Source organism: Populus nigra, chromosome 3, assembly GCF_951802175.1.
Source record: "Populus nigra chromosome 3, ddPopNigr1.1, whole genome shotgun sequence".
NCBI lineage: Eukaryota > Viridiplantae > Streptophyta > Magnoliopsida > Malpighiales > Salicaceae > Populus > Populus nigra.
In genome coordinates, this window is record NC_084854.1 from 2,484,649 (window position 1) to 2,510,677 (window position 26,029).

The window sequence follows — 26,029 nt, forward strand, 5'->3', positions numbered from 1 at the left end:
TGTTTTAATAGCTATAGTTATAAAACTTAACTTAATTCGGTAAGATAAACCTGATGATCTATCAACTTTATTTAAAAGATTTGAAATAAATTCATTTTATTTTTTTTAAAAAATTGGAATTACCTAACGAACGCACAATCCCATTAAACTGGAACTTGCTATAGGATTTAAAGCAATGCTTGAGAAAAAAGAAAAAAGGTTGTGTAAGTTTCGCAAGCAATAGAGGGTGGTGTGACAGGCGAGGAGGACTGCCTTGTCCTGAGCTACTAATCTTACGACCTACAAGAAACCATTCCCAACACGCGTCTCAAACGCCAAATAGTGGAGGACGGCAAGCAATGAATGGTGGCTTGATTCAAGGGCCGGTCCAACCCACGTGTCCAAACACAAGCAGCCATTTTTGTCAGCTCCCAAGCTATTGGCTCCTCCTGTCTCTATATATTGAACCATCTACCCGCCATGAATAGTTGAATTGAACCCTGAAAGAGGAGACCCAAAGAGAGAATATGGCCATCAGAACCACTTGTCGCCTCAATCTCTCCCCTCCAGGCTCTGGCTCAACCCTCCCTTCTTCCTCTACAAGGAACTCCCAGGTTGCCTGGTAAGTCAAAACCTCATTTCATCTCAATTATTATTTAGAATATATCAAGAATATGCTATTTTGCTCACGGCAGAGACCACTTTATTAAGTAAAATGACTAAATTGGACACTAGATTTGAACATTTTACCTCGTGTAGGTTCAAGAATGAAAAGTGGAGGAATCGATGTGTACTGGGCGCGGCGTGCATGATAATTGGACTTGAAGTGGGTGGTGGTTTAGTGGGTGGTGAAGATCTTGCCATGGCTAGGGAGATGCAGGTGGCTGTGGAATCAAAAGAAAACTTGAAAGGGCCAAGGTGGAGTGACAAGAGAATGTGCCCTCCATGGAGTCGGAATTCGCTAGAGACTATTGTGCCGGAGAACCTTCCAAGGCCATCGGCTCATAGGAGGTGGGAAGAAGTTGGCTTTTCCAAGAACAATGCTCCGGCCGTCAAAGTGATTGTGATCAAAAGAAGCAACGGTTGCTTCTCCATGTAATTAAAACATACGCAATTTCATTTGTCATTGCATACATGTATTGTGTTAAGAAGTTTAGGAAAAGGATCGTATATGTATACAATATGCTTAGTAAACATTGTTGAAATACATCAATAAGATTTACCAATTTTAGCTTCATTATTTAATTGATGTTTTTTTTAAAAAAAATATTTTTGATAGTGTATCAAAATGATCTAAAAACACCAAAAATTATTAATTTAAAATAAAAAAATAAAAAAATTCAATTTTTTTTAAAACCATTTTGAAAAACAAACATGTTAAATTTAAAAAGAATAAAAATGAATTGATTAATAATTTTTATTTAGTTTATAATTATAAAGAACTGATTTGATGAACTGAAATATTAATCTAATTAAATTTTATTTTAAATTATTTTAAATATTAATTGGTTTGATCTAATTAATTAAATCAGTACATATTTGACATTGCTAAATTAATGTAATTATATAGCAATACGGATTTAAAACCGATCAAAATCATAACAATTATGATATCGTTTACATTTTTTATTTATTTTATGGGGTATGATTTTTAGAATATCTTGGAAACATCTGAGCGTTGACCATTGACATTAGAAATATCTAAGGTGGCTACAAACTGGGAGTACACGTAGTACAGATTCATGATTGGCTTAGAACGAGGAAGAAGTACAGCTTGGAAGTCTCTTCAAATATCACCAGGCGATCCTATTATGGCCAGGCCTTTTGGGCTTGATGGGCTTGCCACCTTGTCATGCAGCAAATCGGGCCCATTTTCTCCCGTGAAAACCCCAGTCTGTTGTCTGCACAAAATATTTATTCAGTTTTCATTATAATCTTAAGCCTTGATCGTGAAGAATTTGATATTCAGTTTGAGATGTTCATAGACATGGACTTATATAATTATCTTCTAAAACAATGTTATTAGAAAACAATTAATATAGTGTTATATCTTGCCTGAAAAGCAATTATAAAACATACATATATAATATTTTATAATTATGACATTCTGTTATACAATCTTGAGATATATAAAAAAAATTAAAAATTAAAAATTAAAAATTAAAAATTATATTACAAACATTCAATTTTATTTAATTTTTTATATTCACGAACAATTTCAATTACATCAAAAATTAATTACTCAAGTGTAATTTTGTTAAGAAGATAATTAGACAAAAAAATATGTTAAGGAATAATAAAAATTAAGTGAAATTCTTAGAATATCTCCGATCTTAAACTATATTATCGTCAAGGATTAATATTTTATCCTTAAAACTTTGTTATTCCTCACTTGATGCAAAAAGATTTCTTTTTAATAACTCATCGTTATTTATGTATATTCTTAAATAAGATTCAACGAACTAAAATGAATAATACTTAATATCTTGAACGAACCAAAGCTTTATAGAATAAAGATAAAAAATAAAAGAACAAGTATGTAAGAAAACCAAGAACTACAAGAGAAAAAAACTTGAGAAAATTCTTCTATTTATCTAAAACATCTATTTATAACTTAAAAATTAAAACATTAACATTCATAATTTACAAATCTTCATAATTCATGAATGTTTATTAACTGTGATGAGTGCTCATAGATCATGAATTACACATAATTTATGTTGAATTTCATGGATACATTTATTTTTATCACATAACTAATGTATTGGTTTGTGTGATAGGATATTCAATGATTAAAAATAAAATGTTGATAAACTAGAATTTAATAGCAAAAACGTACTTTTTTTCAATCAAAATCCAAATTCAAAATCATGAGCCCACAGGCTCACAGCACATTCCACACAACTATTTTGAGTTAGTTATTTTTGTTATTCAAAAGCTTATTACCAAATAATTTATCATTTATTTTTAATTAACTTTTAAAACATGTTAATATCTTATATTGGGTCATAAAATTCAATATGACTTTAACCTCAACTATGAGTAGACTTCATATATAATTGGTCTTAAAAGTTCTACTACATATTTTGTAAATAAATCCCAACATATACTTCAGCTCAAACATGTATAGATGAATTCATCTCAATTCCATATAATTACGGCTCTAATTAATAAAACTAGAGAGATTATCGAATATTATCACACTCAATTAAAAGGGAGATAATGGGTAGATATCGTACTGAATTTTGTTTTTATATAAAAGTTGACCCTAGGGCAACAATATATCAAGAATGCCCAACAATGATTTCTTCAGGATTTATTTAAATGTGGTACAAACCTTGTTCTTAAAAAATTTATTTTTTTTTAAAATTTAATATAATTTATATGTTTTTTAAAAGGGAGATAATGGGTAGATATCATACTAAATTTTGTTTTTATATAAAAGTTGACCCTAGGGCAACAATATATCAAGAATGCCCAACAATGATTTCTTCAGGATTTATTTAAATGTGGTACAAACCTTGTTCTTAAAAATTTTAAATTTTTTTTTAAATTTAATATAATTTATATGTTTTGAATCGTTTTGATATGCTGATGTTAAAAATAATTTTTAAAAAATAAAAAAATATTATTGGTATGTATTTTAACATAAAAAATTATTTAAAAAATAACACTATCAAACATACTCTAAGAGACCTCTCTGGGCTACTCTGGTTCTGGTTCCATTCTTGCTGGGCGTTGCTTGATTTTTTGAAATCATTTCGGATCTTTCTCATATAAAACCTGGGCTCAAGCTCGTTGAAAGGTTCCTAGACCAAGTTGGGTTGGTTCAAAACTATATATGTATGCAGTCTTTTATTATTAATATTTAATTTTAATTCTCAAAACTTAAAACAAGCCCACAGCAACCTATCGAGATTTAATAACTATTAATATTTAACTTTAAATGCTTCGAAAATCTTTGACATCAAGACAATAAAAAATTTAAAAAATATTAATTTAATATTTCTTTTTCCGTGTAAAACACTCTAAAAAGAAGAGTAATGAACGCTTGAATAATTAACACACATGTGCGGAATCAAAGAACAAGGTGAAGGGAGAAATACGGAGAAGAATGGAAACTTTATCTGGAACACGAATTGTGTAAACAAAGCAAGCAGCACATTTTTCCTTTCAGAGACTTGGGTGCCATGCATAGCTGAGGTAGAGCCCGAGGGGTAGAGGCGAGAAAACGATGAACCAAATCTTCATGTGTGATATCTCTGCACGCCACAAGAAAAAACAAGAGCCAACCCAACAAAGAATTTCTTAGTAGCGTGTCAGAAATGGGGTTGAAATCTTGAACAAGGGCTGCATCTAAGCTGGTGATGTTTCTTTTAAGGCCTGCATAAAGCTATTTAGTTTTGACAAAAATTGTGAGTAGCTCTAGCTAGGTATATACATTCTAGGCCTTTGTTTCCTCTTCCATTCCCATCAAATCCTACGATATTTTCAGTTGCAGCAAAAGAAAATGAAAGGAGAGGAAAAACGAAGCCATGGTCTTAAAGGGCCACTCAAAAAACAATCCTTTCACATGCCTGATCATAGGCAAAATCTTGTAGCATCTCGTACAGATTTTACAGAATCATAGAATTCGCTAGGCTTTTTGGTACCAAGAAGATGTGTTGATTAATTACTTCAGAAAAAAAGATATGTTCAGATTTATAGCCAAATTAAGTTCTTACATATCCATCTAGGTATCTAGGAGATTCCATGGTGCACTTCGCCAGATTTATTCTTTCATGTACCTTGATCATGTAAGAAAACAGTACAAATTAAGATGAGCAGGAGGCTTGTTCCTGCTTTGATGTCAAGATTTTTGCAAGAAACTTAGAGGATGCGTGTTTAATTAAGATGTACCTAGGGCTTAATTTACTTTCTTTAATGATAGCAAACTTTCTTCGTATATATATTTTATATTTTATATTAAAACATCAACGCAGTTAAAAAAATATCAATTTAATATTTTTTTAAATGAAATGTATTTTTTAAAAACACGGAGGGACTCGAAATTCTGAAAATTCATCAAATTCCCCCCATATCTGAATACATTGACTGTAAGAGAGCCAAACTTCAAATGTGTCGCACTAGAGAACAAGTCCATTTTCCAACTATGCTTGTTTGCTATAACTCGAATTCCAACGTGTTCAAATCTAGCTTGACACAAGTTCTCTACCGTACGGAATGTGCACCAACCTGTGTGCTTGTGAAACAAAAACAGAAGTAGAAGCTCTTAACGAGACAATTCAGGATTCTAATAGCTCCGGCGATGCCATTGCAATTGACAAAAAGACAAGCAAGAATCAGGAGCATTTCATCAACACCGGTTGAAAAAATTTTCAGTGAAGAATTCGTGCCATGAGATGCATTAAGCACTGTTACGAGAAAGAAACGGAGATGCATCACTGATCAAACGTTTCAAATGCACCAATCCTTCTCAGCATAAAATCTTGCTTCTCCCTTATCCTAATTCAGTCCAGCTTATGTTCTTTTCAACTATTCCAAGAAAGAAAACAAAATCTTCTTTACTTATGTCTATACTCGTTGGTCTAATATCATCATGAACTTCAAAATTTGAGTGCTCGGAATGTGAACATCTAACAGTCGAAACACTATAGGCCGTCCACAAGTTCTTGACCATAGTGTTAGAGAGTTTGTACACCCGACTTCTATTGGATGCACCGAACGATCATGTCTCCAACTACAAATCTAGATCGAGATTCGGATAAGTCAAAAGATCATTCCCGTATCTCTTCTTCAACCATTGTTATATGTATCCTAGAAAAAAAAAAGTAAATTCATTAAATTCAAGGAAATAATAAATTAAAAAAAATGATTGAAAACCAACATACTATAAAGTGTTGAGCTCGATTATTCACGAACTGTTGCACTTTTTTTTGTGGTCATCACTCCATATATGCGTTTCAATAAAACGCTTCATCGGGTTTGACTTGTGTCCAAAAAATATAACCTATAAGAAAAAAATATTATCAATTAAATATATTTATAGAAAAAACTAATAAAAAAATTATTAACTACATGTAAAATGAATAGAATAGAGCAGCGGGTGTTTACAGTAACAAAATTATAAACACGCCAATTCTGATTTTCTAGCTATGCCATGCTATAGCATGAAACGAGGGTATTATTGACAGTTAATTTTTTAAGAGAACGTCCTTAGCATTACAGGAAAATTACATGGTTTTGGGATCAAAACTAATATATATATATATATATATATATATATATATATATATATATATATATATATATATGTTTTATGAAAACAACGTTGGAATAGAAGAAGTTGTACTTGTACTCTCACATTACCTAATAGTTTTCCAGATATTTATGCTAAATAATTTGAAGTATTACAAGCAAATGTCAACCATGTGACGTTTTATGCGCAATCATTGTAATTGACCTGATGAAGAACGCAATTAAATCATGATGTTGCCAAGAACGAAAAAACATGAAACCTAAACTCATCATATTATTGAACACCCAGTGTACTTCTCGCAAGGAAAATTGCATTTCGATACAGCAAAACGTGTACAAATTAATTAATGATTGCCATAAGAACACCCCATGAAAACGATAGAATGAATTTCACAGCTAGCTAATGAGTGTCAGATTTGCTGTGGCCAATCCTGAACCACTGTCCAATATTAGTTATATAAGCAAATATGTAGTATACCTCTACAGAAGCTAGCTAAAGCAGCTTCCACCAGCAGCTGCAGTATCATGGACCTAGATATTGATGAAGATTTCATTGATCATTATTCAACTAAAAGGATATTCCAGCCATGCAAGACTACCTAACCTAGCTGCTGGTCCAGACGTTCATAGTATCACAAAATATTCCTTGCGCAAGGAAAGCTTGCAAACATGGGGCCTAATTTTCTGAGCATCACCATGCTGCCATGATCACCAGCCCGAACGATTTGCTTAAAACTTTTTGATAGGGACACTGATAATTTATTTAGCTGTATATTTCCTCATGCGGTCCTTCACTTTTCTCCCTTTAGTATCAATTTAAAATGGGAAAAAAAAATATAAGATCCATGCTGCAGAGAGATTGGATTGCAAAGTTACTAGCTAGGAATTGGAGCCTTGTCTAGCTAGTTAGCAGAAAAAAGTTATGCGCATGCAACTATGGAGTCAGGTAATTTGGATTCTATTGTAGGCAGCATAAATATCAGTGGCCTTCGCAAAAAGTTTAGGTTCCACCTTAGTTTATAGATTAATTTTGAAAGTTTTTTAAGGAATGAGCCCGAAATTCTGCTCTGTACTTTATAGATCCAGCTATAAAAGCTAAGGGTTGCGCATAATTCCTTGCAATCATATCTATGGAGGGGGATCGGTTGATTGTATTTCTGATATTGCTGGGCTTCATATAATCCCAGCTTCGGTGGACCCTGCAGTTTCACTTTGTGTTGCTGTCCTGCTCCCCTTCTTGAAAAAAATGATAAACATCCTCATTATTAAACCTTGCAAGTTGGTTGTGACATAATAAGTTAAAGTTGATTCCATTCAATTTTGATTATAATTTTATAATAATATTTTTTTTAATCAAACTATATCATTTTGAATTGAATTGGATCAACTTATTCCACATGTAATTTAAACCTTAGACCAGATTATAAGCAACTCAGGTTTAATTACTTTGATTAATATGAAGATTTTAATTAGTACTAATATTTACAGAAAAATTTAATAATGATTGAAGAATAACCGATGACATTCTATTAGTTACTCATCGATGATAAGTTTTTTATAATATCTATAAAAAGAGAGATAAATCATATATAGATATATTTTTATAATTTTTTATGGATAATGGATTTTATTTTATTTTTAAAAAACACTTTTGAGAAAATAAAAGGGAAAGGAGATGTTGAGAACCGAAATTGCAAGATGAAAGTGTGATTTGATAATCCTCTTCTCTTTATGAGGGTAAAGAACATGCGTGGTCAATGACTGGAGTAGAAGCTCTTGAGTAATCCAAATCGAAGTGTATGGGCAAATGTGATCACTTCTCAAAACTTGAGGGACCATAAAGATAACTTACCCATTTTAAAATACAAAAGGACAAGAATTGTAATGTTCATCTACAGTTCAGGTTTCTAGTATATTTACATGATATCTATAAGAAATTTAGATTCTTATATAATATTTATAGAGTTTCGAATATCCATTTATGTATTAATTATTCAATTATTATTTCATATATATTTATAATAACAATATTCATATTATATTTATTATTTATTAAATAAGGTAATTATTAAAAAAAAAAAAAAACTACCTCATCAATTAGGGGTGATACCGTGATATCTCTCCCTTTTGGTTAAATTGTAATCCCCATAAAAGGAGACTGTCATTGCAATTTCATCGTGTCATCATAAAAGGTCAAAACTGTACATTCTGAAGCATCCCAGCCGTTAGATATACCTTGGAGTTCGCATGATGTCCCTCTTTAGCTGTCCAATCAACGGCTCATATCCAAGCATGCTCTGCAGCACAAAGATCCAAATTTCAAGCTTAAACACATTTAGTCAAATTATACCACAACAGGCAAAAGGGTTTTCGACACGTGTAATAAAACCTTATGACGAAAAAACCCCGACCGTCAAAACAAGAGTCCCCATTCCTAATAATAAAAAAAAAGATTAACTTCTTAGGTGTTTGGTATTGCAGTAGCTGTTGTGGTTGTAGTTTAAAAAAATTGTTTTATAAAAAGTACTTTTAGTTGTGGTTGGTTTGAAAAAATAAGTGTTTGGTTAAAACTGTGGTTGAAATTGAGGTTGAAGAAAAAGTAATTTAATGTGTTTGGTTTAGAATGTTTTTGAAATTGAGGTTATAAAATAATTTTAAAAAATATAAATTAATATTGATGGTTTTTAATTTAAATATTGTGGATTTAACTATTGTGGTAACATCATGAAATAAATCATACTTTATATAAAAAAATTTTTATTGTTCTATTAAACTATCTACAATTCCATTACGTACAAAATTTATCTGACAAGAATTACAGTTTCCATAATTTTTTAGCGTGTAATAAAATTAGATAAAATATTATCATGTATAAAATTCACTCTAAACTAGTTTTTTTAAAAAAAAAATTAACAAAAAAAATTAACACTTAAAAAAAAAATTCACGCAATGCAAGAGAATTGCACTATTCACTATTTTTAACATGAACAGTGCATCACTTTGCACTGTTCATGTTAATTGCACTGTTTATTAAACAGTGCAATTAACGTGAACAATGAAAAAAAACAAGAAATTCTTGCTTTGCAAATACTGCGTTTCCAACGCAGAAAAAAGATGGAACCCAATGAACAATATGTCATATTTTTATTTAACCAAACGACTGCAACTGCGTTTTAAATAAAATGTAGCCGCAGTCGCACAGCCAAACGGGCACGTAGACCAAAAATCTAAAAAGTGTATTTTCTGTGCTTCAATCACTGACAACAGTCAAGGTCGTTTTGGTCTTTTCAAAACTTTCAGTCATTAAGATTCTATTGGAGGTTAGAAATGCCACGTGACTGGCAGGGCATGACGGTTTGCTTATATCACGTGACACCAGCGACTGAATACACAAACTTGACCGGGAAATACAGAAATCAGTCTATACAACCTGTCTCATATGGTATTTAATATTGTTTATAATTCTATAAGTTATTTGTTTTTTTAAAAATTTTTTCATTACCATAATAAAATAAATAACACTATAACAAATACACAAAAAATTATTTTTTAAAAAATTTAATATTTTGAAATACTCATATCAATTCTAACTTGAATTGCTAAATCTTGATTTAAAATACTATACATTAGCGTTTATGCACACATTAATTTTGAGACAACAGATTAGCATCTAAATTTTGAATGCATCTATGAGTAATATGAGTTAATTTAGGTATGTATGAGTGTTATTAAATTCAACCTAATCCAAAAGGATCCACTTGGAACTTAGTTAAATAGAAACTCGAATCATTCGTCAATTTAATTCATGATCTAATTAAAATTTAGTTTAATTTTAAAAAAATATTTTAAAATAATTTTGTTTTAATTTTTAAAATATCTTAAAATGATATTATTTTAAATTGAAATAGATTAACATGCCAGGTCTATAATACAAGCCTTGAATCGCGTCAAATTTAATAACTTTTATGTGTGCATGCTATTGTTGCCGGACTATGACGATCAAGTTATGTGCAGGACCGACGAGCATATTCACCACTCAACCAATTCCTCAACGGTCCTTAATTCAATATAAAGTTAGAGGATAGGTGTTGCTTAGAAACTTGAAATTTCTTACTAAAAGGTTTAATTGAATCCAGAAAGAAATGATGGAACGGGGATTTGATGATTGTCGAAGGGATTACCCGTTATATTGCTCAAACCCATTAATAAAATCAGTACGTGTAAATATAATGCTTTAATGATTGCAGCAGCAGATGAATGATGCGATCGATATGAGAAGTAAGAAAATTGATGGGACTCCATCTCCTGGCTTTTGCAATTGTGACCAAAGCCTTTTTCCTGTTTATTTTCCAAGAACGTTCACAGCTGAGATTAATTTGTGCAGTTTTCTTGCACTTGACATTAAGCTTGTAATAGTAAGAATACAGGCAATTCTCTCATTTACAGCTGCAGAATACACGAGTCTAGGCAGTTTTGAACAGTCATATATGGGCTCGAGCCCCCAAGAGATACCCACAGATCTCATCGGGCAAATTGGTATTAATTAAGAATGGTAGATGTGCATGCGCCTGTGAAAATAGCTTGTCAAGGAGGCAACTGTGACGAACAAGAGAGAAAAGGAGAGGACCCTGGTAACACAGTGGGGGGACCGTTCACATTGGTTAAGCTGATACGTTAATGTCAATGACAAAAAACCTGTGATCATGGGTTTAACGAGAATGTTTGAAATAGGAACCAAGCTCTCTCCAGTCACCTTCAGCAACTATGTATACGTGTGGCTTGCTTGATGATGGAAGAAGGAGTGTCCTGTGGGCGTCATACAGTGCATATCTGTGAATCTTACGTGCAAGATTTACTTGTAGCATCGTTGTAAGAGTATTATACTGTTGAGATGCTAGCAAGAAAATCAATATATTTTCTTGTTCAATATGTTTACTGTTTTCCATACGAATAAACCTGGCTTTTATATTTGTAATTAATTTTCAATAAAAAAGAAAGAGGGAATATATAATGCTATACTTACATGCAAATCATACGAATATATAACCTATAAACGTATGATATCAGTAAAGCTCAATCCTTCGAGATGAATTTAGCATTATATATATATATATATATATATATATATATATATATTGGCCACCACTTTGCCATTTTCTCACTTCAAAGCTCAATCCTTTTTGGAAACTAAAGCTGTAATTATTGATTGATAGATGTTTGAAAGGATAGATCGATCATGGTTGTTGCGTCCACATTTGATTTAACTTTAACTCTGACTAAAATTAAAAAAATAAATAAAAATCTCTGTCGGTAAAACCCTTGGATTTCTTTTTGTTAAATATGTTTCTAGACTCGGACAACTCACTGTTATATGATTTAATTATTGATTTGTCAAATAATTAGCACACGAGCTTCGTCACTTTACAAATGCTACTTTCGTAAGTGGATTAATTTATATACTTTTCTAATGTCACAACTACCCTAGTTTCATAGGATAGGGCATCATTGCTATCTTGTAGTAAAAAAAAATTTCTTCACGGGTGGATTAATATTCTTAGTCATAGTTATTTTTAGTTGCTTTCTAATTAAAATATGTTTCGTCATCATAAGAAACATCTTTTATCGTCACCTTTACATCTATAAGTAATTATGAGAATACTCGATAGTTAAAATATAAACCTCTAATTAAAATTCACAATGTTAATAAAAAGAAATATTATGTTAATGAGTAAAGTGAATATTTTAATTATAGAAATAATGATAGATTTGACAATCAAAAATAAAAAGGTTATGTGAGAGTTTAAAAATATAGAATATGGAAGATATCGAGAAAATAAAAAAAATATAGAAACACAAATAAAATTTAAATGGAAGTACTGTTGTGCGAGAAAAGAAAGTTATTGAAATATAAATCATTGAAATTCAAAGTAGTTCAGCTTAAATTTGGTATAAACAAGTGATGAAATTTGTAAAATATTATTCGGAAAACATAAAAGGGTGTAAAGGAGGGATGCAATAGAAATTAAGAGAATAAGAGTGTTTTTTTTTTCATTTTTCTTCAATTTATGAAACCTAGGAAAAACTATAAATTAAGGGAGAAAATGAGAGACTTTGATAGTGTAAACGCTTAATCATCTTAAATTAAAGAGTTTTGGTAAGGGGAAAGTAAAGAGATAGAAAAGGAAAGTAAGGAAGGAAAGTGAAGAAAGAAGGGCAAAGCTTGGAGAAGTCTTGTCTAGTTAGCTTTCGGAGTACCTCTTATTACCGGTAAAATGTTCAGAGCTTATTTGAACAAGATATCAGGAAGTTTAATTGTTTTTTAATTAAATTCTTAAATTTTTTATTTAGGGTTCTTATACGAGATTTGAGGGAAATTAGAATTGGTTGTGAATTGTTGTATTTGATAAGGAAATGATTAGAGAAAGTAAAAGTTTTGTTAAAATGAAGTGAAAATCATAGTGTAAAGTGATGATGTTGGCCGACCAAAAAGATAGGGAAACTGAAAGTGTTATAAGATGTTTAGATGTTGTATATTATATGGTTTTAATGTGTGTGGTTGTGATGATGATGATTTGAAATGAAATAAGAACTTATATGTTTGGTTGTAATGGATTGGATGTCTTATTACCTTAGATACTTTAGGAATTTAGGAAGAATTGGGAAAGAATTGTGTTTCTTTTAATAAACAAGTGTATGATTTTTCTAGAGAAATTGTGTTCTTGGTAATAAATCCATTAGGTGTGATTTAGTGTAGACTTTAAAGTATGTTTAAATAAAGAATTGTTAAATTTCATCAAAGTTTTATGTGTAAAAATATTGATAATTATTTGATGATTAAATGAGATTTTGTGAGATATATTAGGTTAAAGTTTTTTATGTGCCTTAAATTTAGGCTCATTGGAATTATTGATGGATTAATCATGCGGTGAAATCCTATTGATTCAGGAGAAATTTCCAAAGTTGGATCTCAGATAAAAGGAGTTAGACCATCTCGAATAATAGGTAGATGTTCACCATCTTTTTAAAGTTAAAGGTCTTAAACTTACATTGTTGTGAATATTTTGTTTGATTGTTGAGTTGGATTGATGGAAATGTAAAGCAAGGAAAGAAATAATATTACAAATTTAATGATTGATTGACATCTGTGAAAGGATAGTCGGATTGTTGGCAACCAAAAAGGTTGCCAGATTTTTTGACTTTTGTGAGGTGATAGCTTTATTGTTGGCAATCAAATGGGTTGTCGGATTTATTAGCTTCCGTGAGGGGATAACAAGATTGCTGGCAATGGAGTAAGTTGCTGAATTCATTTGCATTCGTGAGGGGCTGACCGGATTATGGGCAACCAAATGGGTTTGGAAAACTTATGGTGTTGTGAGGGAAGCCGAAATTGTTGTGATAATTCGTTAAGAACAATTGAAAATGATGAATGTTAGAATAAAAAAAATATGGGTTAAAGGTGTTAGATTTATGCAAATATTTAAAAAATAAATTTATGTGATTATGTGATTATTTAGTTAAAAAAATTAATGCCTATAATATTAATTAAAACTTTTAAGTTATTAATTTTGCATTCACAGGTTATTAAGTCAGGCTGGAGCATTAGGTTTTAGTGTATTAATTTTCACAGTTTGCTGATAAAGTAATGTAAGTAATGATATACTATAGATATTTTGGGAGATATATGTAATTTTAAGTTTGAGTTTTGTGTTATGTATTTAGCATAACTTTGGTGTGGGCGTTGTAAACTTTTTAAATATGATAATTACTTAGAAACAATATTTGTGTATCATATGTCGATTAGTGTATTTTAATGAAGTGTTATATATAGATGAAATGTATGGATACTATTAATTCTAAATATCTTTTTTTAATACATGTTTAGTGATAAGTTATACCCTTTTATTTTAAATTCCTTCATTTATGATGTCTATAATTGCTTATTACCAAGGAAGAATATTTATGTATTGCTGGAATGTTGAGAATAGTATTGAGATAAGTTGTGATAAATGATGGTTGAATTAAGAATGAGATTTGAATATGTGATTGGAAAAAATATTGATAACTTGATATATTTAAAAATAAGGAAAACTCTGTGGAATTTTTGGTAGAAACTATGAAAAAACAATTCTCTAATTTATCAAAGAGTTAATAATGAACATAACACATGTGGTATTTAAATATTAAGGCTATTACAATTGGTATTATATCTAGGTTTTTTATTCAATAGACTTATCGAGTGACTGATGAAAAGTTAAATTGTTGTAGGATATGGTGTGTATTATGTTGATAATCAGAGAAGATCCTTAGAATTTAATGTTTAAGATTAGGTGTTTTTAAAGGTTGCACCATAAAAAAAACATTATCCGATTTGGATGAAAGGGAAAACTAATACCCATATATATCAAACAATTTGTGATTATTGAAAGAGTTAGACCTATTGATTATCCATTAATGCTACCTTCATATTGAACAAGATACACAATGTGTTTCATGTATTGTAATTTTAGAAAGCAAAAATAGATCTTATGCTACTCTTGCAACAAGTGCCGATTAAAATCAATGAATATTTGACTGTCAAGGTGAAGCCATTGAGCATTTTGGACAGAAGTGAAAAGAAATTAAGGAATAAAAAGGTTGCAATAGTAAAAAAAAAATGAAGAAGACACTTGGGAAACAGTGTTGGAAATGAAGAAAAAGTATTAGAATTATTTTCAAAAATAGATATGAATTTAAATTTTAGGAATTTTTATAAGAAAGGGAAGAAGAGAATGTAAACCCCACAATGCTAGCAAGGAAAATATTATATTAATGAGTAAAGTGAATATTTTAATTATAGGGATGATGACATATTTGGGATTAGTCTTATGCAATGTCCTCAAGGGGCGTAGTGTGATGGTAAAAGATTTAAGATCTGTACAGTAGGTCTCGAGTTCAAGTCAGGGCGTGTATTTCTTGTAAGAATCTGGAACAGCCGGAGCTTTACTCGCTCACCTGGACCTATAAAATATGCTTTCCAGAAGATGAGATTTTCTCGAATCCAAAAAAAAAAAATACAAGGAAAAAAATAAATATTACACAAACGGGCTGTTTTTTAATACGTGTTTACATGCATAGATTCTGTAACTTGCCCATACAATAATCTACGCTCCATGCGAAATTGAATATCCAAAAAAAAAATACATGACTGTGATTGCAAAAATAGAATAATAAAAGTAAAACAATCATTGTTGTTTCCTTGAGGATACGGGGGGATAGGGCATTAATGATTCATTAGTCTAGCCCCTCTTCCTTTTCTAGAGCGCATGTCTTTATACTCGTAGGTCTTTTATCTTAAACCATTCATTAAAGCTAGGTATTCATGGTATGGTAAAGCAACATTTATTTATATGGAGATGCTTTTTATAAAATAAATCTTAGGGTGTTTTTTTAATAAAGTATGATTGAAATTATATTGTGTTTTAATTATAATGTTTTAAAATACTTTATTAATGACAATATAGTTTTGCATGAATCGCACTGAAAATCTTATCTTTAAAATTTAATTATAAAAAAACTATAATTTATAGCTTCTTAAATTTATTTTTTTAAAATTATAACTGTAAAAATTACCACAAAACCAAACACAATTTAAAATAACCTTCAACTTGATTATTTATGTTTTGTTTTAAATCGGTGGTTTGTTTTTAAAAATGAATTTCTTTTGAAAAGCAAGTGATTTGTAAGAGAAATAAGTTTTGAGAAAATAAATTACTTTTTTCATGTTAGGTTGTATTACAAAATATAAAATAAAAACAATGTTTTTTTAAAATAAGTTGAGAAATAATTATACATTTTAAGTACTTTTTCAAGAGAGTAAATTTTTTATATCTATCAAATATTCTTCTCTCTCTTTATTAGGTTTTCTCCACTTGTAGCGTAGGCACTGAATCCAAGCTTCCTAGATCCTCTCACTCATATCCAACGTTATCAAAAACGACGTCGCTAACATCTTTTTTTTTTTTTCATTCTAAGCTCAATAATTCTTCCTGTCTCTGTGCTCTGTCCAGCTGGGCTTCAGACAGCTGCATGCTACAAATTTCTCAGAAAGGCAGGGGTTGGTCTTCAGACAGCGTGAATACAAGCATGTTAACTTTAACTTGATATTTGATTGGAAAAAAAGGAAGAGGTTCAGCAATAGGGTAGCACATGAAGCTAGCCCTAGCTAGTTAATTTATAGCATTACAGTGATGAAGAACATATAAACTTTGTTGTCTTTAATTAGTATAAATTCAGGTATGTTCACTTTTTAATTTCCTTCATTATTTTCCAGGTATATATATATATTTTTTTTAACGTACGTATCAAAGCGCTTGCATGCATCTCGACTAATCTCACGGGCCTTGAAGTTAACAACCATGTAAGTTCTGATGGTCATCATATTAGCAATTACAGGGTTCGAACTTTAGACCATTAGGAGAGCAAACTCTTTGGTCTCGAGCTCTTACCACTAAATCACTTGCTAGATGATTATTATTATTATTTTTTGATAACCCGAGGTGTTCGGACCAGCTTACGCACACCACGACTAATTTCTGGACCTACTGAATATCCTGCAAGCCCAGTAGGTAGGTAAGGCATCGCGGTGGTGACAGACATGCATGTTAAAACTTGAACCCCGGATGCATAAGCAAGGAAACCATGTCAATCAAGACCGCTGGACTATAAGTCTCAGTGCCTAAATGATTATTCTTTAATTACGTATGTGATGGAATAAAATGCCATGCATTGCTTATTCAAAGAAAATCAAGGGTGGCGCGCGCATGCAATCTAGTGCTCCTAAACCTAAATACCTTATCAACTGCATAGATATTAAGGAATATAATCCAATTTCTGTCATGCTTAATTAAAACCCTATACAATCAGGTGATAATCAATGCGAGGAGTGGCGGATATCATTTTTCTCGGGTTTAATTCTTATGGTTATTTATGCTCTTGCTAGAATAATACCAGTCCAAGTATATAATAACAAAACATAGGATCAACAATTAGCTCGGTTGTCAACTCGATCAAGGATTTGACTTGGAAAAAGACTTGTATTATTAGTTTGTTGGTCAATGGTTAAATATTTGTTAATTAAAATTTGATTAGGTTAATATATTTTTTATTATAAAATAACATTTTAACCGATTAAACTCTAGATCATAAATTTTTTAAATAACCTACTAAGTTAGGTTGGGTTATAATAACTATGGATATAGTTTTTAGATTTGTTTTGAGATCTAACCTAAAAACCTCGGGTTATTGAGTTGTTGATTCAACCCATGTATTGATTTTTTTATCAAAACAATATGGTTAAATTCTTTGTTAAGAAAAAATACCCTCGTGTTTATGTGACATGATTGACCAATTTAATGTTTTTTCTAGTTCAAATTAAAAAAATATATATAAATCATAAAATTTTCAAATTAGTTTATTAAGCTAAATCAAGTTTAATAATAAAGTGCACTTGAGGTCGTGGCCTAGCGATCATGGCAGAGACTTGTTCCCTTCCTCGGGACCCAGGTTTGACTCTTTTTGTGCACGCTTGTCACCCCTGCGTACCTTATCTGCTTACTGGACTTACAGGGTGTTTAGTGAATCTGAAAATTAGTCGTGGTGCGTGTAAACTGACTCGGACACCTCGAATTATATATATAAAAAAATTTAATAATAAAGTATCTCTTTTTTTTGGAAGAATTGATGATTATTTTTATTTTACCATGGGATTAAAACTTCGTTGCAGTTTTCACATGCTAAGATTAAATCTATTTTTCCAAATTAGGTTTAAAAATCATATGATCTTAGAGTCTAGATCAAGACATTTCTTAAGTCATTAAAGCAACCCTTTATTATTTCTTTTTAACAAGACTAGATGCCATCTTTTCAAAATATGATGAATTTCGGTGTTCTTAATTTCTAATACATGAATCCGTTTTTTTCTTCTAATTTTTTATGGTCAACTTATTTTTAAATTCCAGGAGAGCTCATCAAAGACCATTCACGAGAAGATGCCACGTAGAAATAGTGTAAGAGTCAAACATCAGACGGCTGTTTGACTGAAATGGAAATAAATCTTAAAATGTTTCCCCCCTCGCAACAAATCATAAGATGCTTAGTAGTCTCCACGTACCATCACTGTGTGTGCTCCACCACCGCCGCTCCTCAAAGCGCGTCTATGATTTCTTTTGATGATGCGTGAGATTGTTTTTTAATTATGTGGATAATTTGTTTAAAATTCAATTAAAAAATGAAATTCAGTGCTAATATAAAATATCGATTCGAACTAATTCTAAGTACTACGATTAAAATAAACATATCTATCTTTCATTTTTTATTCACTAATTACATAATTCCAAATGTGTTTTTCAGTTTAAAAATCCAAACTTAATCATCACAATATCTCAAAAAAATAAAAATAAAATTTAAATTCATTCACTTCGTTCTATCACTACTATTATTGTTTTTTTTAGACAAAATACTCTAAGTTTTTATTTAATATTTATATTTTTGTTATACTTACTTTTTAAAGTATTTTTTATTTAAAAAAACATCAAATGAATTACTTTTTAAATATTTTTGAATAATTTTGATGTTCTGATATTAAAAATTAAAAAAAATTAAAAAATTATTTTAATACAATATAGAATACACACCGTCAATACACTATGGAATTGGTGGTGTTCATAATTTTCTTGGATGGTTCAAGCCATACTCGATTAATTGTGGATAATGTCAATACACTATGGAATTAAACACCAAAAAATGCACTACACCAATGGAAATAATTATGGCAGAAGATAACAAATAAGAGTAGCAATATTTAGCATTCCATGGTGTGATAATTTTGATTATGGAATTAGAAAATAAAAAAACTAAACCAGAATAAGTTGACTAAACTGAATTTTTCTAAACAAAAATTATTAAAAAAGCTTAGATAGATGACATGAAAGTCACTTAATAAAACCCAATTATAAGATACACGAACTAACTTGATTTTTAAAAATAAAACGAGTCATTTGATTTGAACTAGTTTTTCAATTTTGTTTGATACTATTTTTTTTAATTTTCAACTTGATAGGATATTTTAGTTTAAATTGAGCTAATTAACCTATACTCATCCTTATTAATAATAATTGAAAAGGGGTATGAGAATATATTTAGAATTATTGTAGTAATTGCTTTTTAAAATATTTTTTATTTTAAAAAGTATTAAAATAATTTATTTTATTTTTTAAAATTTATTTTTGATATTAATATATCAAAATCATGCAAAAACACTAAACAAACTACTTTAAAACAAAAAAAAATCTTTATTTTTTATATAAAAAAAGTTTAAAACTGGCTTCCAAGCATATCAAAAAGCTATTTATATCTCATGTCCGGGACATTGCCTTCTACGACTAGATTACACTCTCCCAGAAAGAAGAAAAAACTCTGCAGAAGGCTGAGAAGAAAGCCTTGAGAAAGAGAACTGAATCCTTTCCTTAACCCTTACGCCTTCATTACACCGTTCCTCTCTCTCTCTCTCTCTGCTAATATTAACTCTCCCTCTCTTCCCTATATTTTTTCTCTCCCCACCTCTCACTTCTCATAAAAACCTCTGTTTTCTATGCATTTAAAACCCTCAGTCTCGCACACGCTCGACCTCTGATTCTCTTCTCTTTCACTCTATTCTCATCAAACTTCACCAGAAGAACCCTTCGTTTCTCTTTAAATTACCATTCTCCGAGAGGGTAAAAACAGAGCAAAAACAGAGTCATTGTAGGTGCAGGAAACAGAAGAACTAATCTTTTTTAGTTTCTTTCACTTTCTTCTTGTTTTTCTAGGATTTTCAACATGGATTCTTGTAAAGAGCAAGAACAACAAGGGTTTAACCAAGCAAAGTTCGTTAAGGTTCTTGGACCTATCATCGTAGGTGCAGGACCATCTGGTTTAGCAGTTGCAGCTTGCCTTTCCCAACAAGGAGTCCCTTCTCTAATTCTTGAAAAAAATGACTGCATAGCTTCTCTCTGGCAACAAAAAACCTACGATCGCTTAAAACTTCACCTTCCTAAACAGTTTTGTGAACTCCCACTTCGTGGTTTCCCTGATGATTTCCCCAAGTACCCTACAAAAGGCCAATTCATTTCTTACATGGAGTCTTATGCTTCGCATTTCAGAATCCAGCCTAAATTCAACCAAGCCGTAAAAACGACAGAATTTGACCACGGGGTCTGGAGGGTGCAAACTGAAGACCTTGAGTACCATTCTAGGTGGCTTATTGTTGCTACTGGCGAGAATGCTGAGCCTGTTATACCTGATATAGCTGGTTATGACAAGTTTAAAGGTAATATTCTACATACAAGTGAGTACAAGTCTGGTTCTAAGTTCAAGAACCAAAGGGTCTTGGTTGTTGGGTGTGGCAACTCAGGGATGGAAGTTAGCTTAGACCTTTGTAGGCACAATGCAATCCCTTACATGGTTGTTAGAAACACAGTAAGTAATCCAATTCCATGTTCCCTTTCAGTTTCCAAAGAAATTGATGTTCTTGTACATTAAATTGCTCGGCTTTGTGATTGTTTTTAGATTTGATATGTTTGGCTTCTGATTATCCTTGTCTTATTTTGTAAATACAGGTGCATGTTCTACCCAGAGAGATGTTTGGCATGTCAACATTTGGAATAGCCATGGCACTTTTGAAGTGGTTACCTTTAAGATTGGTGGACAAATTTCTACTTCTGGTAGCAAATCTCATCTTGGGCAACACAGACCAATTAGGCCTCAAACGACCAAAAACAGGCCCGATTGAGCTCAAGAATGTCACTGGAAAGACACCAGTGTTAGATGTTGGTGCGTTATCACAAATCAAGTCTGGCAAAATTAAGGTAAATTAAGCGCATCCAAACAAATTAACCCTTATTCTTTTCATTCACATTTTTGTGCCTGTGTGTTGCTGGTTTTTGCAGTACCTTTAGGCTTTTGGCTAATGTTTGTTAGGGTTTCAGGTGATGGAAGGTGTGAAGGAGGTAACAAAAAATGGAGTCAAATTCATGAATGGACAAGAAAAGAAGTTCGAGTCTATAATCTTAGCAACTGGGTACAAAAGCAATGTGCCTACTTGGCTCAAGGTAGGCATCATACTCGTATAGATGACCTGTTTTGCATTGCTCTTGTTTTAGTTTTAGCTCCATCTTCTTATGAATCATCTATCCCTTTCTGCCTTGGACACATGCACAGAGGGCAGACACCTACAAATCTCTTCTTTTCTCCATGCAAAAAAGAATAAAATCTGTTAAAGTCTGCTTGAATTTATTATATTTCCTTTGTGGGGTTTTATGTAATGTTGCTTTCATGACATCATATCATTCGTTTTGCTAAATGAACCTAGAAATTTGTCCTTCCAGTTTCTATCTAATTTATTCGTTTTGCTAATCTCTGCCATGGTTAATGCAGGGATGTGATTTTTTCACAAAAGACGGGATGCCCAAAACACCCTTTCCTAACGGCTGGAAAGGCGAAAATGGACTGTACGCAGTTGGTTTCACAAGAAGAGGTCTCTTAGGAACAGCCTCTGATGCTGTGAAAATTGCACAGGACATTGGTGATCAATGGAAGACAATCAAGGGAAACGATAAATCTTGCAATTCCCATGTTATCATACTTGGAAAACCATGGTGAGGCAGATAAAGACGAGAAAGGGGAGAAAATTTGGGGTAGATTTTCTTAGGTTAAGTTTTTAGATGGGAGATTGATTAATTGTTCACTTGATGAGGACTAGTTTTCAAATTTTCCCTTTTCTTTCTTGTACATTCGCCAATTTTGTATGGGAGGTTCATCTCCCACTTCTCTTGTATCTTTCTAAACTCTGTACAAAATAATTTCCAAGTAGAGTGTATCTTGAATTCCAAAAATATTGTGACATGGATCCTTCTTTCTTTGGTTAAATTTATTTAAAAATAAAAAAAGAATAGTTGCACGTGCATTTAGTCATTTACAGGTAGCTAGGTTTTTAAGAAAACTAAGGTCTGCAGCTACCTTCTTGCTCCCAGTGCCAGCAGCTTTTCATAAAAGCAGAATCAATTGAGGTCCTCCAAAAGATATTTTCCATCTGCAGAAGTAAGAAAAATTTAGCAGAATGGAATAATCTAATTCTAAAATCTAGTGTTTTCACCCCTTATCCATTAATGTGTTGAATGCTTTCCTATCCAAAAGACATGCAGGATAAAACTGATGATGTCTGAGCTTAGTGGTGTGATGTTCATCTAAGTTATTGAGTTATGGGTTTAACGGATTAATTTATTATTTTATTTTAAATTTTTCTCATATCAAATCAGATTTTAATTATATCAACGATCGTGGATTAATCTGTTAGGTCATTTAGTTTTAATCAGATCAATTTTACCTAGTTTTTTTTATATTTTTAGGTCAGGTCCCGAGTCGATCCACGGTATCCGGGCTATGTTTAATGGCAATGGTTGCTATGACTGTTAGACCAGGAGATTTATTTTTATGAAGAATTTTTGTCGCCACTGAAATTGAACACAGTAACTTGGTTGATAAGAGAGTGTTTTAGACCCAACTTGAAAAGGCAAAAAAACCTAATTCCTTTGTAATTCCACCAAACCCATGTGAGAAAGATCAAATGATGAAGAAAGGTACTCAAAATGTGAGGGAAAGTGAACATTTATGTCCACTTTCATCATGAGTTTCTATATTAAGAACAATTCCTGAAAAGCGTTAATGTAAGTTACAGGCTTCTTTTGGCTCATGGCAAGTTCTAACCGTAGTGTACTTTGGACGCTAAGTGTAAGAATTAAACTTTACATAACCCCCCATCTTTTTGTCTTCTGCCTAAAAGGTTTGTTTCAGCAACAGATCTACGAACCTTTCCCTGTTGTTTTACCCATCCAAAGATTGTCTGTCTTCCTCACTATGCAAATGGCAAGCTGCATCTTTACTACAGGACACCTGTCATCGTTTGATTGGCTGAATCAAATCAGACGGTTGACTAATTCACCCCCCACTGGGAACTTGTTTGCTTTTCCCTTATTAATAATTTAGTTGTTTTCTGTGTATTTCTGTTAATGCCCCCGTTTTGTTTTCTAGAGAATTTGGTATGCCAAAAGTGTTTTTCTATAAATTATTTAAAAAAAAAAATTTATGTTTATTTACTATTAAAAAAGTTGGTTAATTAAAAATATTTTTATTTTAAAAAAATTTATTTTGATTTTTAAAAAAGTATTTTTCTTTTATTTTTGGTGAGATATACTTTTTAAAAGTTGTAAAAACTTTAAAAATATTATTTTCTTTTTGATTATATTAAATCTGACGCTTAATATTTTGATTGCTATATTTTTATTTTGAATATAAACTGTGCTATATTATATATTGGAGCTTAATTTGCTTTAAAAAAAATAAACTCATAAAAATATGGAAAGCATAATTTTGGTAGAACGTGCAAATTTTATGAAACAAAAATGGCATTTTAAAAAAAAATGATAGTAAATATACTAGTGGATATTGGACGTGGATAGAAGGATTCAATTGAGAAATAATGGAAAGATTAGGAAACGAATTGATAAAATATTTAATTTTAATTGTGACAAAATTGAGAATTGAATTGATATGTCTTGATGACTGTGTTTGTTTTTAGTTTTGTCTCATATCAGCCATTTCCAATTTGATTTTCTAATCCTTATCCTTTAATTTCTCAATAATAATATGCTTCTCTCTTTATAACAAGAAGGAAGGAAAATCTTTTGAATGGAATCTCATCTCATATATCTAATTTAATATCATGTCTCTTATATTATAAAATTTAATTTCTTGTATGTTTTCAAAATCAAGAACAATTTCAACTCGATTCATAAACTAAATATGGTTTTAAATTTTTTATTTTAAAAGAATTTTTTTCTTGAAAGTTATTTTTAGATTTTTATTATTTTAATATCAATACATTAAAGTCATCAGAAAATATTAAAAAATATTAATTTCATATTTTTTCAAACCAAAAGTATTTTTAAAATGTAATAAATTTAATTTCAGATACAAAAACAAACACTGCTGAATCATTTTTCATGAATCGATCACCAAAGAGGCAAGCTTAGTAACTTCATCTTCTTGATAAACTCAATTAATTTCATGAGTTTTTAAGTTAATAACCATTTAAATCTTCAATAATTCTAAAATTTATAAAATTTAAACTAGTAATTTATAAAAAAACAAATCCAAAACCTAATTACCTATTGTTTTCTTCTAAATTATAACAGCACACATAATGATAAATGTGTGTGTGTATTACATATTATGATACAAGGTGCGTAAAAGGGTCGCTATTATATACTGATCAGTAGTTAGTATATATACAATACTGGCTAGCTGGTATTCTCTCCCTCGCTCTCTCTCTCTCTGGGGCTGATAATTGAGACAATGATGGGGCTCTGATCCTTTTTCATAGACTATTTGTACGAAGCTTGCAGAAACAGATTGACAGATCTCCTCTGTTACTCTCTATCAGAACCAAAGAAAAGAAAACCCTATTCTCTTGCTCTTTCTCTTTCTCTTTCTCTCTGTACTGCTGATGATGGTGATGATGCAAGCCTTGGCTTGGCCTCTACCTATCTCTTTCTCTATCTGCCGCCATGAGACAATGGAGAAAGGAAAAGTCCAAGTTAGGATAGGAAGGAGGGGTTTCTGGCTTTCTGCATTGAATTCGAAATCCGCATCACACGCTTCCAAGCACGCCTTCTCACGAGTGATGAGAAGCTTGCGTCACTTCTTTTGCTTCCTACTGACCAGTTCTGATCATCCACCCAAAATCTTGGCAGAGAGGAACGGACTGCCTGAGAGAGACGGGCAGATTGCATGGTTTTATGATACACCTTCTCTCATCTCTTCGCTTCTTGTATTCATTTCATACCCTTTTTGCAAGCACCTGATGTCACAGTACCATACTTCGCTATTAAATATCTCTCGCTTCACCCTTCACTCTTCCGTTCCAAATGCCTTTCCCGAGCTTCTGAAATTAGACGTCAAATCGGAAATACACAGAATAGATATACATATACTCTACACAAGAATAGGATAGAGCAAGACAAGATTGTCCATGGCAAAAATTTATTTTCAAATTCCGACGTAAATAAGGACCTGTTTTTTTCCCATCAATTACAAGGAGGATAGTTGTCGGGCCCCACTTTGAGTTGGAACCGGTTTAAAGTTAGGGCATGGGTCATTGAATCATAGAGTCAATTTATGAGTAATTGAGTCAACCTTAACAATGTTATTTCATTTAAAAAAATTAAAAATATTTTATTTTTGAACAAAAATATATAAAGAAAACACTTTATTAGAATTGACATAAATAAACATTATTCAAGTGGAGCTAAATCAATAGTGTGATGGATCAACTTGATAAATAAATATTTAAAATAACTTGAAATAAATCACAGTTTAAATGAGATTTCAGGTCGAAAAGTCTAATTTACGAGTCACTGAGTCAATCTAAAATTAATTTTAAAACATAATCTTTCATTTAAAAAAATTGAAAAAATCTCATTTTGAACAAAAATATGTAAAGAAAACACTTTCTTATAATTAACCTAGTTGAGCCTCATTTGAGTGTGACTAAAACAGCAGTGTGGTGGAATAACTACCAAGTAAATATTTAAAATGATTTGAAATAAACTTGATTTATATCAAGTTCCAGGATGACAGGTCTAACTTATGAATTATGAATCACTAAGCCCACCCGAAATTAATTTTAAAACATTTTAAAATATGTAAAAAGCTGAAATAA

General features: G+C 31.2%; 2 protein-coding genes across 2 annotated transcripts; both read left to right on the plus strand.

The window, feature by feature from the left end:
- The first annotated feature begins 212 nt into the window (after positions 1-212).
- Positions 213-1,216, plus strand: LOC133690247 (protein CHLOROPLAST VESICULATION). The gene is made up of 2 exons (XM_062110474.1): positions 213-601; positions 739-1,216. The coding sequence occupies exons 1-2, from the start codon at positions 507-509 to the stop codon at positions 1,076-1,078; spliced, it is 435 nt and encodes a 144-aa protein (XP_061966458.1). The 5' UTR covers positions 213-506; the 3' UTR covers positions 1,079-1,216.
- Positions 1,217-19,671: 18,455 nt separating this feature from the next.
- LOC133687877 (probable indole-3-pyruvate monooxygenase YUCCA4) lies at positions 19,672-22,155 on the plus strand. Its single transcript, XM_062107214.1, has 4 exons — positions 19,672-20,730; positions 20,871-21,119; positions 21,240-21,362; positions 21,688-22,155. The coding sequence occupies exons 1-4, from the start codon at positions 20,092-20,094 to the stop codon at positions 21,910-21,912; spliced, it is 1,236 nt and encodes a 411-aa protein (XP_061963198.1). The 5' UTR covers positions 19,672-20,091; the 3' UTR covers positions 21,913-22,155.
- Positions 22,156-26,029: the final 3,874 nt, after the last annotated feature.